The 13,952-nt window shown below is 45.0% G+C and overlaps 2 protein-coding genes across 2 annotated transcripts; both read right to left on the bottom strand.

Moving 5' to 3' along the window:
- Positions 1 to 2,544: 2,544 nt before the first annotated feature.
- On the bottom strand, positions 2,545 to 7,309 carry LOC137908183 (phosphatidylinositol 4,5-bisphosphate 5-phosphatase A). The gene is made up of 12 exons (XM_068752546.1): positions 6,753 to 7,309; positions 5,653 to 5,760; positions 5,410 to 5,518; positions 5,194 to 5,310; positions 4,744 to 4,919; positions 4,494 to 4,605; positions 4,263 to 4,372; positions 3,635 to 3,845; positions 3,402 to 3,539; positions 3,241 to 3,306; positions 3,052 to 3,156; positions 2,545 to 2,991 (listed from the first exon to the last, which is right to left on the bottom strand). The coding sequence occupies exons 1-12, from the start codon at positions 7,307 to 7,309 to the stop codon at positions 2,545 to 2,547; spliced, it is 2,256 nt and encodes a 751-aa protein (XP_068608647.1).
- A 2,009-nt stretch (positions 7,310 to 9,318) lies between these two features.
- On the bottom strand, positions 9,319 to 11,467 carry smtna (smoothelin a). Its single transcript, XM_068753213.1, has 7 exons — positions 11,381 to 11,467; positions 10,941 to 11,016; positions 10,695 to 10,823; positions 10,292 to 10,325; positions 9,845 to 9,962; positions 9,569 to 9,720; positions 9,319 to 9,466 (listed from the first exon to the last, which is right to left on the bottom strand). The coding sequence occupies exons 1-7, from the start codon at positions 11,465 to 11,467 to the stop codon at positions 9,319 to 9,321; spliced, it is 744 nt and encodes a 247-aa protein (XP_068609314.1).
- Between the last annotated feature and the right edge of the window lie 2,485 nt (positions 11,468 to 13,952).

Below are 13,952 nucleotides of genomic sequence, written 5' to 3'. Positions count from 1 at the left end.
GAGGTTGTCAGCTCACCTGTCTCAGCCCCATTTATACAGTAACGCTGTTCAACTTTTCAGAATATTCCAGTCATTTCCCTGCAGCCAATGCTGTAATGGGCGTCGATCATGTGACGCAAAGGGGCGTGTTCATTATAATCAAAGACGCCACCGAGCCTCAGGGTAAATTCCGAGCAAACATCGACGGGCCTTTGTTCTTGTGACCTTGGAGACATCAGCCAACAAGTGATGTTGATATTACAAATAGCCCTAAACATTTATTTTCAATCCTGTTTTGACACATTTCATCTTGTTTATATTTCCTGGACCCAGTTCAATTCAGAAGGTTCCACAGTTCATTCATACCCACATGGTGAACACTTTCATGAGATTATCATTTATTGGCTTTTGAGTTTCTGAGAAGCAGATGAGGTTGCATGAGGGTGCATTCAGGCACAAACGGACAATTTAGACTAGAGTAATCAATTTACTCTAGTCTATGGAAAGCCCGGAGGAAGCCCACACAGACACGGGGAGAACATGCAAACTCCACACAAACAGGATTCCAACCCGGTACCTTCTTGCAGCGAGGCGGCAGTGCTAATCACTACGCCACCATGCAGCCGTCATTCCCATATCCTCTATCAATTTTGAGATGGGGGATACTAAACTTCAGCTAAGCATTTTAACTGCTGCGTGCTAATTAGAATGTGCCTGTTGACCCGTTTTAGATGTGACCCATTGAAATAAAGTAATATCTCGTTTGACTCAGCTTTTTGCTTCATAGATTCGTATCTTTCTTGGGTAAATGAATGAAGTATGACACTAAATTTGAATATCTGAATATCCGGTAGTACAGCTATCATTATGTGCGGGCCTTACATGTGCCCTAAAAGTAAACTTTTAAAAATTTGTGTTTTACTTATGCACAGAAGGCAGAAAGCGCCGGCAGACTTTGGTACATCAAAAGGAATTACATTGACGGGACAAGGTTGGGAAACTGCTTTGCTCATTATTAGGTAAATATGCATAAAACTTCTTAAATTACTCTTGTGTCCATACTTTTAATAAGTCATTAGTTGTAATTATTCATAATTGTCATTCTAATGACGTATTCTTAAAACTGCAGATATTTGTGAACTGCAAGTACGGTAACTTTGGAAAACGACTGCAATCGTCTCGCCTTACTATGAGATTCAAAAGAAATAGAGCTACCGTAAGTATTTTTTTTAAAAGTACAACACTGTCCTTTTAATTTAATACCACAACGTTATCATCTCCACTTCCTTTATAGATCTGCAATGATCGAGGGTTGAACCCATAACTATCTGCAAACAGTTCAATATCTAGCGTAACAATTTATTTCACTACAACCTAGTCTAAAGCTTCCATCCAGTCATAGGTAAACACAAAAATACACGCTGTGCTAGTTTCAAGCAGTGTTTGACCAATAACTATAGTATTTTTTTTATTTTTTTTTGCTTACCCTCCATTTGCTGTTCTATTTGCACACTCCCAAAAACTGAATGACTCACATTGTTCTAAATATTCAGCCGCTGGCCATCGGACAGGGACTTCAGCGACAAAGCTGCTGGGGAATAATGCATCACTCTCAAAAGGCACGCACGCATGTGGAAAATTCACAGTGACTGAGGCAATGAAAAGCTCTATCTCTGTTCTTGGATGCATTAGATTAATTCATAAACTAGAAAAGCACTGGGCGATCACAGCTCGTTCCCCACCTAACTGGATTTACACCGTCCACATGGTGATCTGGATCATCATCAAAATGTTCTAGATTGTTCTTGGTATCTTTATACACCAAACGTCTTTGGTGAGTGAATTGAATGCATATTTTACATATTTTAAGATATGATTTTTTTTAAAGCCTCCATTATAAGTAAAAAGCAAAATCTGGATTTTCTTTTTTGTATCCAGACGGGTATCCTGATCACTCTCAAAATTTAATCTAATTTAGACCAAGACCCATCTTCAGATTATTTTTCATCAAGATCCATCCAGCAGTTTTTCCATAATCCTGTTAACAAACAAATAGACAAACAGCATCAAAAACAGAACCTCCTTGGCGCAGGGCCAAGAATGATAGCGTCAAAATAATATCCATAATCTGGTAGAACTTCACACATTTAATAAATGTTTTAAGACGGCGCTGCACTCCCCTTTACACACAGGCACAAACAATCCAGTGTGAACTCTGTTACCATCCATACATCTGGCCAAGGATCCTTATTTTGACTGACTGTTGACATGGATCCATAATCTTCTCGGACATCCGGTCTCACATTCAATGTGCTTGTTTACATGTGATAATTATGTGTCTACAACAGCACTTTGTTACACGGAGTCTGGATGCATCCGCGACTCAGAAATACACATAGTGGATTCAGAAGCAGAGAGCTGCAGGCCAAACATCAATGATGTGGAATGTTTTCAGGCGACACAGAACCTATTTAAATGCTTCTTCTACCAGCAGAGAGGCTTTAAGGGACTGTCCTGTGTCTCTACTTGTGCAGTGGATTTGTGTTTTTACATCACCTGTCTTTCCTATCTGTTCGACTGAGCTGTCTGACTGGCCACTTGAGCTGGCCTGTGCTCGCCTATGATGGCTGCGATCAGGGCCTCTGGTGCAGTCACCCCTCCGCCTGGAGACGCAGGGCTGCGGGGGCTCAGCGGGCTCACGGCGGCCGATTGAACAATGTCAGGGGAGACCAGCCGCTCCTTCTTTGCAGCAGGACAGGGCGAGTGGCTGCGAGTCTGGCCCTCTTTGGAGCGAGGACAAAGGCTGAGGCCTTGCAGGGTCGGAAGGGGATTGGAGGAGAGAGCGGGGAGGGCGGGGCTGCGGCTGCGACGGTGGCGGTGGTGGTGTTTGCCAGCTTTAGGGCTGGGGCTGCGGGTGTTTGGAGCCAGTAGAACCAGAGTGCTGTCGTCTTCTGAACTGAAGTCTGAGCTCTCTGAGCGATGGACAGTGGGGCTGTGGACCGGAATCTTGATCTGCATAAGGGGGCAAGTTCAGGAGAATAAAACGTCCGTTTGTCCGCTGACATTTCTCACCTGAATCAGTGTCGACAGCCCAACAATGCTGTTCATGCTGTTACTGTAGTAGCCCAGGATGTAATCACAATCCTCTCTTGGCAAATCCTCCTCTGAAAATGTTACCTGGGGAGGAGAGAAAGGTAAAACAATTTACCCAGAATTCAGCTGTCACGCGCTGAATAAATGGACGACCAGTATTCCACACACCTGCGCCACATGCTCTCCCTTGGCCCATAGGTAAGCCTGGTAATCTTTGTAATGTCTGAACCCAACCTATGCAGGAATAAAATAACAAATAAACACCACTAAACGCTGACGCTTTAAATTGTACGAATTCGTGCTGCACCTTTACGCAATTGAAGCCTCACCTTGTATATCGCTATCCAGTCCCATGAACTACGCTGGTAAGTTGATGCAACAGTGAATCGAACTGTAGCATCTGAAACTTTAGACCACTCCTTATTTACCTGCAGCTCCACCAGGGGCACGTCCATCTTGAATGGGAACTGGAAAAAAACACACACACACACAAAAAACAGCATAAAAATATTAATCAATAATTGACAGCATACTGGAGGATATTTGCAGACTATCGTCTCACGTGCAGAGAAAACAAGGCAGAAACAGGCTTGTGGTCACTGATGGTGTAGTCCATGTGACTTCTGTACACATGCTGTGTTACTTTAGTTGCACCTCCCAACCACGAGGTCAGGCCACACCGCAGCGCTGCATTGTGGGTAGGGACCGGGGAGCCGGTGCGTCGAAGACGCCAGAGAATACGATCGGTCCAGGCAGGTTTCCTCTTCTTAGCACTGATGGAAAAGAAGCAAAACACGGCTGGGGCGAGCTAAATAAAAAATATGTACGTGTTTAATTCACGCAGCATCTCTCCAGAGATTAACAAATGTAGTGTCGCAAAAAATATAAAAAAATCATTCATTCATTTTCATTCACACACACACACACGTTTTTGGTGGTGGGAGGAAGCCGGAGAACCCGGACAGAACCCACGCAGACACGTGGAGGACATGCAAACTCCTCACAGAAAGGGCCCGAGGTGGATTTGAACCTGTGACCTTCTTTCTGTGAGGCAACAGCACCAACCACTGCGCCACCGTGCAGAAAGTTTTTTTTTTTATGCTCTGGAAATCTTCATCTCATCTAGATTTTTGGAAGCAAAACAACAAAGATGGAATAAGGATAAAAGTTCCTAAAGAGTAAACGGATACCTGGTGTCATAAGTATTAGTGCCCACATCGAACTTATAAGTAGGTGGGAACTTTAGGGCTCCCTCAATGAAGCCCTCCAGGATGGACTCTGTGGTTTTAGCCATGTTGAGCTGTGGAGTGAACAGAGGAAAGGTGACTTCTCTTCACTTGGAGCTAGAGCGCCCCCTGTTGGTCATAGGACAGGAGGCAAGAAGCCTGTGTGCCCGTTGTAAGAGACTAAAGGTGTCTCACCTGATCTCGTTCCCACAGTAGAGGCAGCTTATTGCTGTCGATGGCGCATTTCACCACGTGGATGTCGTAATCTTCAATACGGAAATTTAAATCCCCAAACCAAAACACAACGCTGGCAGCAGAGAAATGACACGGGAAGATGAAATGACGGCATTTTAATTCCAATACAATTTTCATTACTGACTTTAGAATGATGATATGCATTTCCTCTGCAGGGTTCATATAACACATGTGATAAAATGTCACCCACTCGTGGTCCAGGACGCCGGTGGCAGCCCCTCCATCGAACTGCTGCTGCTGCAGGATGCTTTCAAAGGCCTCCACCCGCTGCTCCAGGTTCCTCATGTGAGCCGGCAGGTGACAGTTGAGGAAGCACACCGGATGGCCGAACACCGTCATCCTGGCGCTGACTCCCCCTTTGTTTCCCTTAAAGTGAGAAAAGAAAAAACAATAGATGGAGAGATGATTTTTAAAGACTCCATTGAACCGGGAAGCCTGTGACAGCCTGCTGCTGCCCTGACCTCAAAGAGAAGGTGACATCAGCAGCATGGCTGCCCTTGAAGGTCACACAACAACACATATAACCATGCACTGGCATGAAATAGCACACGCAACACGGTTAAGCGCCCCCCCCCTCCCCCCTTCCCCTTAAATCACTGACACAAATGTACCATACATCGGTTTCATGCGCAGCACGTACCCAGCACCCCCCAAGCCCTGTGCGAGTGCTCTCTGTCTGCACGCCTCTGAGGAACGGAAGATGGCAGAATCTGGAGAAGACCAGCAACAGCACTCCCTGCATGCGCTGGGATGCAACCTAAACAGATGGGGCACATGCACGTATAATATATATCAGCTAGACTGTGTTACAGCAGAACTCAAACAGAAGAAGAAGAAAAAATTTAAATGTGCTAACCAGAACGTATCCAAAGGGACTGAGCGTGTCCATGCACAGCTCAGTCCACTGGTCTGCAAAAAGAACATCCTTCAGCCGCTTGTTTATCATGGAGTTGACTTCCTGGAGTCTGTGTGGTGGCAGAAAAGCCATTAAGAAGCGACGCGCATAATAATAAGGGCAGCGACGCGTAGCAGGACGGCGTGGATCGAAGCGCACACACTCACGGCTGTCTCGCTGGCGCTGCAAGAAATACTCGCTTACCCGATGATGAACATGTCAGAGCTCCCATCTGAGACATTCGCTTCGAACAGAGACATGATGTCTTCTGGCGGGACAGCTGAGCCCACATTCCACGTGACGATGGAGACCCTGAAAGAAAGAGATGGTGCCTTTATAAATTAAACCGCTAGCCATTCGGTTTTATTGCAGAAAGAAGCGAATACCCCCCCCCCCAGCATGCAAGACTAATTATTCGGTCGATTGTTTTATTTGAATGGAATATATTTATAGAAAACAAAGAAAGCAAAAAATCCTTGCATTTTCCAAACTGAAATCTGAAAGCATTTTTGTGACCTAAATGATTAATCAGTTGTCGAAATAGACGCCATTAGTCTCCTTCCATGATGCAATAACGATGCAATCATCACATTAATCAATTTCATGATTTCTGCCAACAAATCAAACAGATTCAGTTTCCTTTAAGCGTCGTCTGTGTATATTTACAAGGTTAGAAACAAGAAGCTCATCATTTATGTCTCTGTAGGTTTAAGACATTTCGGAACCAAAGTTTCAACATCCTTCCTGTGCCTGTTGGTTGGTGAACAAAAACACCTCAATATCAATATATCAATTGTTAACGTAAATTCAATGTAATTAAATGAGCAAATACACTAAATTAATATAAAAAAAAGAGGAAACTAGGACAGCAGTGATGGATTATAATTTAAAAAAATATGCAATTTTGTGTTCAATCGTAGAAATTAGAGGATGAAATGTGAAATCTGTTAAAAGGTGGCAGCAGGAACGTCACTTGAATCCCTTCAGGCGTGTTTCCGCCATAAAAGCACATTTTCATAGTTCTGCGAACTAAAAGAGCCATTTTTATACTCAGCTGTTAGTCATGAATGAGCGACGAAACAAAAGTGTGTCTCTGGGAAAGCTGCCAAAAAATGTGGCCGTGTCACAAAGCTCTTAGTAAAATGTTCAGATTTGATTCATGCAACTCGATCTGGCACACGTCGGCGTTCTGAAGCCGCCGAGTTCGGCTTCTGGAGCTGCATTTAGACGTGCAGCGTAGCAACGCACGGCCACGGCGCTGCTAATGGAATCCTCTTTACAGGTAAGTGGTATAAAAACCTCACCTGAAGTCGTCGTTCTCTCCTGGCTTCCCAGGCTGCACTTGGCTCTGCGTTGCGCCTCCTTGAGAGGGGGTCCTCTGCGGCTGAGGACTGAGGCCGGGTTTGGGGCTGACACTGGGGCTGGGGCTCAGGTAAGGTTGGCCTGGGGAGGACTGAGGGCTGCGGGGACTCTGGGGACTGTTCAGAGAGAGGGGGGGCTCTGTTGGGGAGTGTGGCGTGACATTGGGACTCTGCGGTCCTGGGATGCAAACTGGAACCGGGTGCAGGTCCTTGGAGGGGTCAGCTGAGATTCTGGGTTTCTTGTGTGCGAGTTTAGTTCCGAAAGCAGTCGGTCTGGGTCGACTTATGCTTGCTGGAGTGGACCAAGATTTTGGTTGCCCTGACTGTTGGTCCGTTAATTTCATAGGTGGAACTGCAGTCTGCATGGCGAGCAATCCAGGCTGTCTCTGAAGCATCCCTGCTGGGCCGATGGGGGGAGAACCCGGAGGTAAACCAGGACCCGGTTGCACTATGGACCCGCAAGGCTCAGTGCTGACTTGTCTCTGTTGCTTGTGATCCATGAGCCTGCAACACAGAGTATATTCATAATTACACTTTGAGAGCGTGAAGACGACATGCTTTTGCTTTTACTATATGTTGAACGTGTTTTTATTTAGGTCACACAATCACAGCGGTGGAACAAGTCCACAGATGTGAAGCAACGCCATAGAAATAAGTGCTGCATTAAAATGCCACCAAACCTCACGAGTGGCAAAAGATAAGAGATATGATAAGTAATCATTAAAAAAAAAAAAGTGGCCCACTTAAAAATCAAATCTCACAAAGGATATATCCCTCCAAAATGTGGCGGCGCATCAAATACCTTGAACCTAACTAAGCTAAGTGCGGCTGAGGTGCTAACGGAGAGCCTCTGACCTGAGTTATTATAGAGCTGAATGACAAAGTTAATTAACCTCTGACCCCGTTTCACAGGACACAGACAGTCCATTCAAACCCGACGTGATCCTCACCTTTAGAGACTGAACTCAGAGGGCTTCAGCAGGACAAGCTGCCCGTGACGAAGCACACCGCTGCCAACAGACACTGGGGGTCACGATGAGGCGGATGGGAAGGGCCTCCCACACAGACACTATACACCTTGGTTTAATTATTCAAGGTATGCAAATGAGGCTCTCTTTCATGCATGTGCCCGTGTTGGTATAACCTCTAAAAACGCAGCTTGGTTCATTTTGAGTTCACATTAAGAGTGAAAACCTTCAGGAACAAGACACAACACAACCCACATAGCACATGAAGGTAATCACAAGCAGGAACAGCACCCCCCCCCCCCCCCCCCCCCCCCAAGGTGAACCGTAAAGGTGATCTCACAAATTCACAGAGCGGATCGGCATCAGATCGATGCGTCAGGAGTCTCGGGCAGGTGGGCGCAGGATCGTGGAGGAAAAACCCGAGCCGTCAGCACCGCGGACAGCGGCGGACGTTCCCGTGACGTCAGGACAGGACGCGGTCACGCGTGACGTGTACGAACTCCTGCAGCGTGTTGATCTGACGATCGCTCCTCATCCTGCTTATCTCTGCATGTGGCGCAGATGTGCGCCTTTCGGTCATCGTTGCGCCTCAATCATTCTCTCTCTCTCTCTCTCTCTCTCTCTCTCTCTCTCTCTCGCTCTCTTTCTGGGGGGCGGGCAGAACAAAAAAGGCAAAACAAAAATCAGCCACCAATAAAGCGCGATCGATCGAGCCTCGTCCTGTCAGTGACGCATTGATCTGACATTAGTGCGTCACTGATTGTTGCTGAATTGATCAGCACGCCTGTAATTTAAAGCACTCCGGCCGGTCGGAGGCTGGACGCCCTTAAAATCAAACGCAACGCTGGCTGCAAATAAAACTATTTTTTTTTAATCATCACAGTAACAGTAAACATTTTATTATGTTCGCCTAATGACAATAAAGTATCTTGAATCTTGAAACCGATTGTATAAATTGCAGTTAGAGTGACATTGGAACCACAAAATACAGGATAGCAAAATGTCCCATTTAACATTTAAGTCAGTGAACACCACATGCGAGCTCGTTCGAATTGCATCCACTCAGGTGAAGCAGCCCAGAAAAAAAATGTGTGCTTGAAATAGTAACTGCACATTTCATTGGAACAGTCGTATGTTGGAGTGATCAAATAGGAATATAAAACACTTCTACAGCACCATTTACCAGTCAGTGATAGACAACAAACCATGTCAAACTAATATTTATTAAAAGTGTCTTAGCACCTCAACAGGATCCTAAAAACGTTCATTCCCAGAGCCTCTGTGGATTACAGATGTGTAATCCCATAGGAATGTACTCATCCTCACTGCCAGCTGTCCACCACAGAGACAGACCCTAATCCCTGCTCAGATACGAGCCATGCAGCATGAATGCTGAACACAGTGCATTTACATTCACATCCTGCATCAGCCGGACAGAAAAGTCTTCAACAACAGATACAGACTAAATACGGTGTGTGACTTTAGCTCATGCTTGCGTGCATTGTTCTTAAAGCTTGGAATCGCAGCCGCCGGTGAAGCGTCTACAGTCGCTTTTTGGTCTTGACCAGGCCTTTCTCCACCAGGCAGCGGTAGAACTCCTGGATGTACGTGTACACGCACTTCCAATCTGGCTCTTTCATCCGAACTAAGTCGTCGGCATCGAGCAGAGGAGGGCAGCCTGCCAGCCTCCTGCAGACAAGAGACACAACGGCAGCGCTCTTATCTGAAATGCACTGCCGGAGCTTCCTGACACGATGCATCTGCTTCTGCACATAAGGAGTGAAGACTCACTCTGCGGTGCTGAAAGCCAGCTGGAAGTTTTCTCTGGGTTTGGAGGGGTTGAGGATCGAGTACTCAAACGCATCAGGAAAGAACCGGTGCACCAAGGCACAGAAAGCTATCCCATCTTTCCAACTTGAAGAGAAGTTGTGGATTTCGACCCCCTGTCTCAAGGCAGAGGGAAATCAGTTCAGAGCAAGGAGAGGTAGAGACTGGGACATGAGGGGTGGAGCTATACGAAGCTCCACGGCGCAATCATTCACAGGCAAAGAGTCGGGGCATATTTACCTCATATGGCTCTGTTTTGGCCCGACACCACTCCAGAAGCATCTGCTTGACATTTTTAACATTTGGTGCTGCAGCAGGAGGACATTTCTGGGCTGAAGCTACAGCAGCACTGGGCGGACTGGGGAAGGAGAAACAGAGACAAGAAAATCCACGCTGCGTGCACAGAGAGAGCGCCGTGCATAATAAATGCTCTGCTAAAGGAGGATTACTAAACATAAAAGCGGATTTTGCTTTGCAGGAGCAGTCGGATTTGCATTAGTAGTATTAGCACGGATGCTGAGGCTTCAGTTGTGGCATTAAAGGCCTCTTCTGGATCAAAATGTTTATTATAAATTAGGATTTATCTCAGAGTTAACGCCACGTAATGCTTGATGGATGGAATGAGTGCTTCACGTCATTGTTTTTTTAATTATCCATAAAAAAAAAAAGTACATTGAATTCTCTCACCCGCCAGCTGATGGAGAAGGATGACTTTGTGACTCTAGAAGGATGCAGATAATTTAATAATGAACAACCAAACACCAAAACATGACAGCAAGCTATAAAGCGTCTTATAAACGTCTATAAAGCGTCTTATAAACGTCGATATAGCATCTTATAAACATCTTATAAACCATCTTATAAACGTCTATAAAGCATCTTATAAACATCTATAAAGCTTCTTATAAATGTCTATAAAGGGTCTTAGAAACGTCTATAAAGCGTCTTATAAACGTCTATAAAGCGTCTAATAAACGTCTATAAAGCGTCTTATAAACGTCTATAAAGCGTCTTATAAACGTCTATAAAGCGTCTTATAAACGTCTATAAAGCGTCTTATAAACGTCTATAAAGTGTCTTATAAACGCACTGTTCTTTGCTGGCTGCTGGTTCACAGATGCTCTGCCTATGCTCACAGCTGCCCCCGCGGTACCCCCTTTGCTCAGGCCCTGCTGTTTCAAGTCCTGCTGCCTCGACCCGCGGTCCTGCTCCCGTTTATCTGACAGGAGATGGAGGAGAATTTAGAAAGAAAGTGAACCATCGAGGGAATAGTCAGGGATATTCTTGTGGTGAATCATGGCTTTGCTGTTGCGTGGGAGCAAGAATCGGCTTTCACCTCTCTTTTTCTTCAGCAGGTCCCTCAGCGCGGTGCGAATCATACGTCTTTCGTCAAAGTCTGTGGCATTATCCAGCTGGAGCGATAAAGCAATGGTCAACAAAGCGAAAGATTCGAAAGAAAGACACGGCTCTGAAATGCTTCGTGGAGATGGCTTCACGATGTTCCCGGTCTTTCAGCGGCGACAGCAAAGTTTATCCACACAAGAGATCTGCAAACACTTTCCTTTAATTAAGAAAATGCTCATTGTTCCCATGGGAACAAAAGCAATTAGGCTTTACTGCTGGATTAAATTGAGAAACATCTCTTTGTTGGAATAATGACAACAAATCATCAGTAACAAATTAAATTCCCGATATATATCTTAAATATTTGATGCTGAGGAGAGGCGACGTCGTGCTGACATTAAGCCCGAAGAAAGTTGAAAGTCATCGGCTCACCATCTTGTTGAGAACCTCCTCATCCTCAATAGTGACCAGTTGTTCCCTGGACAACGATGTGGAACCGGCGCTGGCTTGAGACGCCATGTTTGGGGAGGAGATCTAGTTGAACGTGGTGAGACATATAAGGAGATCTTCAGCTTTTTAAAAATGGCTCTCTCATAATTAGAATTTCACCATTCCCAGAGGATGGAAATTACTTTAAAAAAAAGATTGTCTAACTAAAAAAAACACATACGAATATAGTAACGCCGTGGAGCAAGGCCGTTTGCTGAAAGAATCTGATAGCGGTGTAAAACTATGCACTCAGTCGCTGGGCGAGACTCACAATCAGGGATCCCATTCAAGCCTAATAGTGCAACACAAAGCAAACACACAAAAACACGATAAGTAGGAGCAGTGACTGCTGAGGGGACGCGTCTCTCACCTGTTGGCAGGATGTGTCTCCAGCTTCCCCTCTCTCCTCTCTCCTCCTTTGGTCTCGTCTGCAGGGCAGCGATATCCCAGCCCGGAGGTCACACCTCAAACCACAGCACTTCACAAGGATGCATGTTTGGAGAGCGAGCGGAGGTTGCTTACATTAACCGCCCAAGATGGGAAGAAAGAGGAGGAGAAAGAAGCTTCTGTCACCCTCTGCACAGTCTCCCCTGCGCTCGTCTCCACGTCCTGCATGGATGATGTCATGTGAAGCAATGCATTTCCTTTTAACTCACAGTTCCCACTTGGCTGCGTTTAGAGAGCGCTGCACACGAAGCTTTGGGACAGAGAACAAAGAGTTAACAAGTTTGCAAAGAAGTGAAGAGCGCTGCCTTATTCAGGCAAAAGGCCGATGATGCCACCCTGTTAACAGAGGAAGAGGAATCTCTAACACAAACACACACACACACACACACACACACAAACACATCTGGGAGAAAACATCAGTACTCATCATACGAGTTAATGCAGAGTTAGATCGAACTGATTGATCAGAAATCAGAACGACGGCTCCACCAGGTGGTGAAGACACATCCCCCTGAAAATAATCTCAACGCCAGCGTGATGGGATTAGATCGACCGTTTTCACTGCATCTGTTCGGAGTAGGATTGGGAACGTGGGAAGAACGTAAAATCAGGAATTATTTTGAGTTTATTGTGACAAGATTGTTTCTCTCAGTCGCACATCAACTGCCTGGAACATTAAACAAGAATTGGGAACATGGCGATGAATAATTCATCCAAGTTCAGATTCCATCAAAGGAGCGGATTCAGGAATTGAGCATTTTAGGACTTTTTTTGTGTGTTAATTCATAGGTATAGTCCTAAAGTAGAAAACATTGGACCCCATTAATCTGGATAAATTGTATTGCAGGAATTTACGGAGCAACATTCATACAGGGTCTCCCCTGTGGACCAGAACTTAATGGCTCTGATAGAACAGCTGTTTTTCTTACAAATAAAAGTTATGGATGGATTCCAGGTCCAAGCACATGCTTCCATGGTGAAATAATCTAAATACAGGTGATGCATGTAAACAGGAATGTAACGACTGGGCAAAGGGACACTTTAGAGGGAATGTTCTCCTGCAACAGCTTCAGTTCCTGAAACATTGTTTGTTTGTTTGTGCTGCGGTTTTATTATTCCCGGCTCCACAGGCACCTTAAATCATCCGATTTCTAACAATGCATTTGTTAGAGATATATTCCTGAATGGTTTCAAGCAAATATGGAACATTACTGTAACCTATCAAGTGAAACACCCTTTTATGGTCACACAATTCTAGACAGTTCATATAATAAATAAATAGACACAAAAGAGAGCGGGGAACTCGGACACAGCATTGAGGAGTTTTCATATGCTTTTTATTCAAGCATTTGCGGACCACATGTACATGAATCTCCCATATATCCCCCACTAAACAGAATATTCTGTGGCTGCTGTTGGCATTTGAAATGTTAACCCAAAAAAAATTAAAAATAATTTCTCATCAAGGTTATGTAATAAGGCAAGTGCTTCATTCTCAAACCAACTTAAACCAGACAAATAAGCATAAACTCCATACACAAAATAACTCTTTACACCCAGCTAGCTTTGCAAACAATCAAAACCAGACCAAAACACAGGGAGCACAGGTTTTGAGAACAGTGTCGCCCTACCTTGAATTGTGCAATAGAAGGTTTGCCCCTCATAATCTAAAAGGACGTATCAACAAGAGCAAACAGTTTGTGATGGTATTAAAAACGTTAAAATGGCTGCAGACGCTGCGTTTCAAAGCACATGCTCAGACTCTTCCCCCCCGAAACATCATCATCATCATCATCATCCCCACGCTGCAACTCAACGGCTTGAAATCCTGCATAACATCTATTCAAGGTAAAACCAATGAAATGATCCGCTACGCAGAGCCTCAAGCCCGGCTACGCCTTAAAATAGATCTTTTACTTTGAAGTATTGATCCAACAAAACCATTTATCAAACAGCTTCACATCGTTGGCGTGTTATTTTCCACTGACAGCGGATTCATGATCCGAGTCAAACGGTACTCGGATACGGAGTGTCGCTTTATAATTGGCACCTGATTATGGATTGAGGA

Source organism: Brachionichthys hirsutus, chromosome 19 (assembly GCF_040956055.1).
Source record: "Brachionichthys hirsutus isolate HB-005 chromosome 19, CSIRO-AGI_Bhir_v1, whole genome shotgun sequence".
Lineage (NCBI taxonomy): Eukaryota > Metazoa > Chordata > Actinopteri > Lophiiformes > Brachionichthyidae > Brachionichthys > Brachionichthys hirsutus.
The sequence above is the reverse complement of the archived record's forward strand: the minus strand, read 5'-3'. Positions and strand labels throughout refer to the sequence as shown.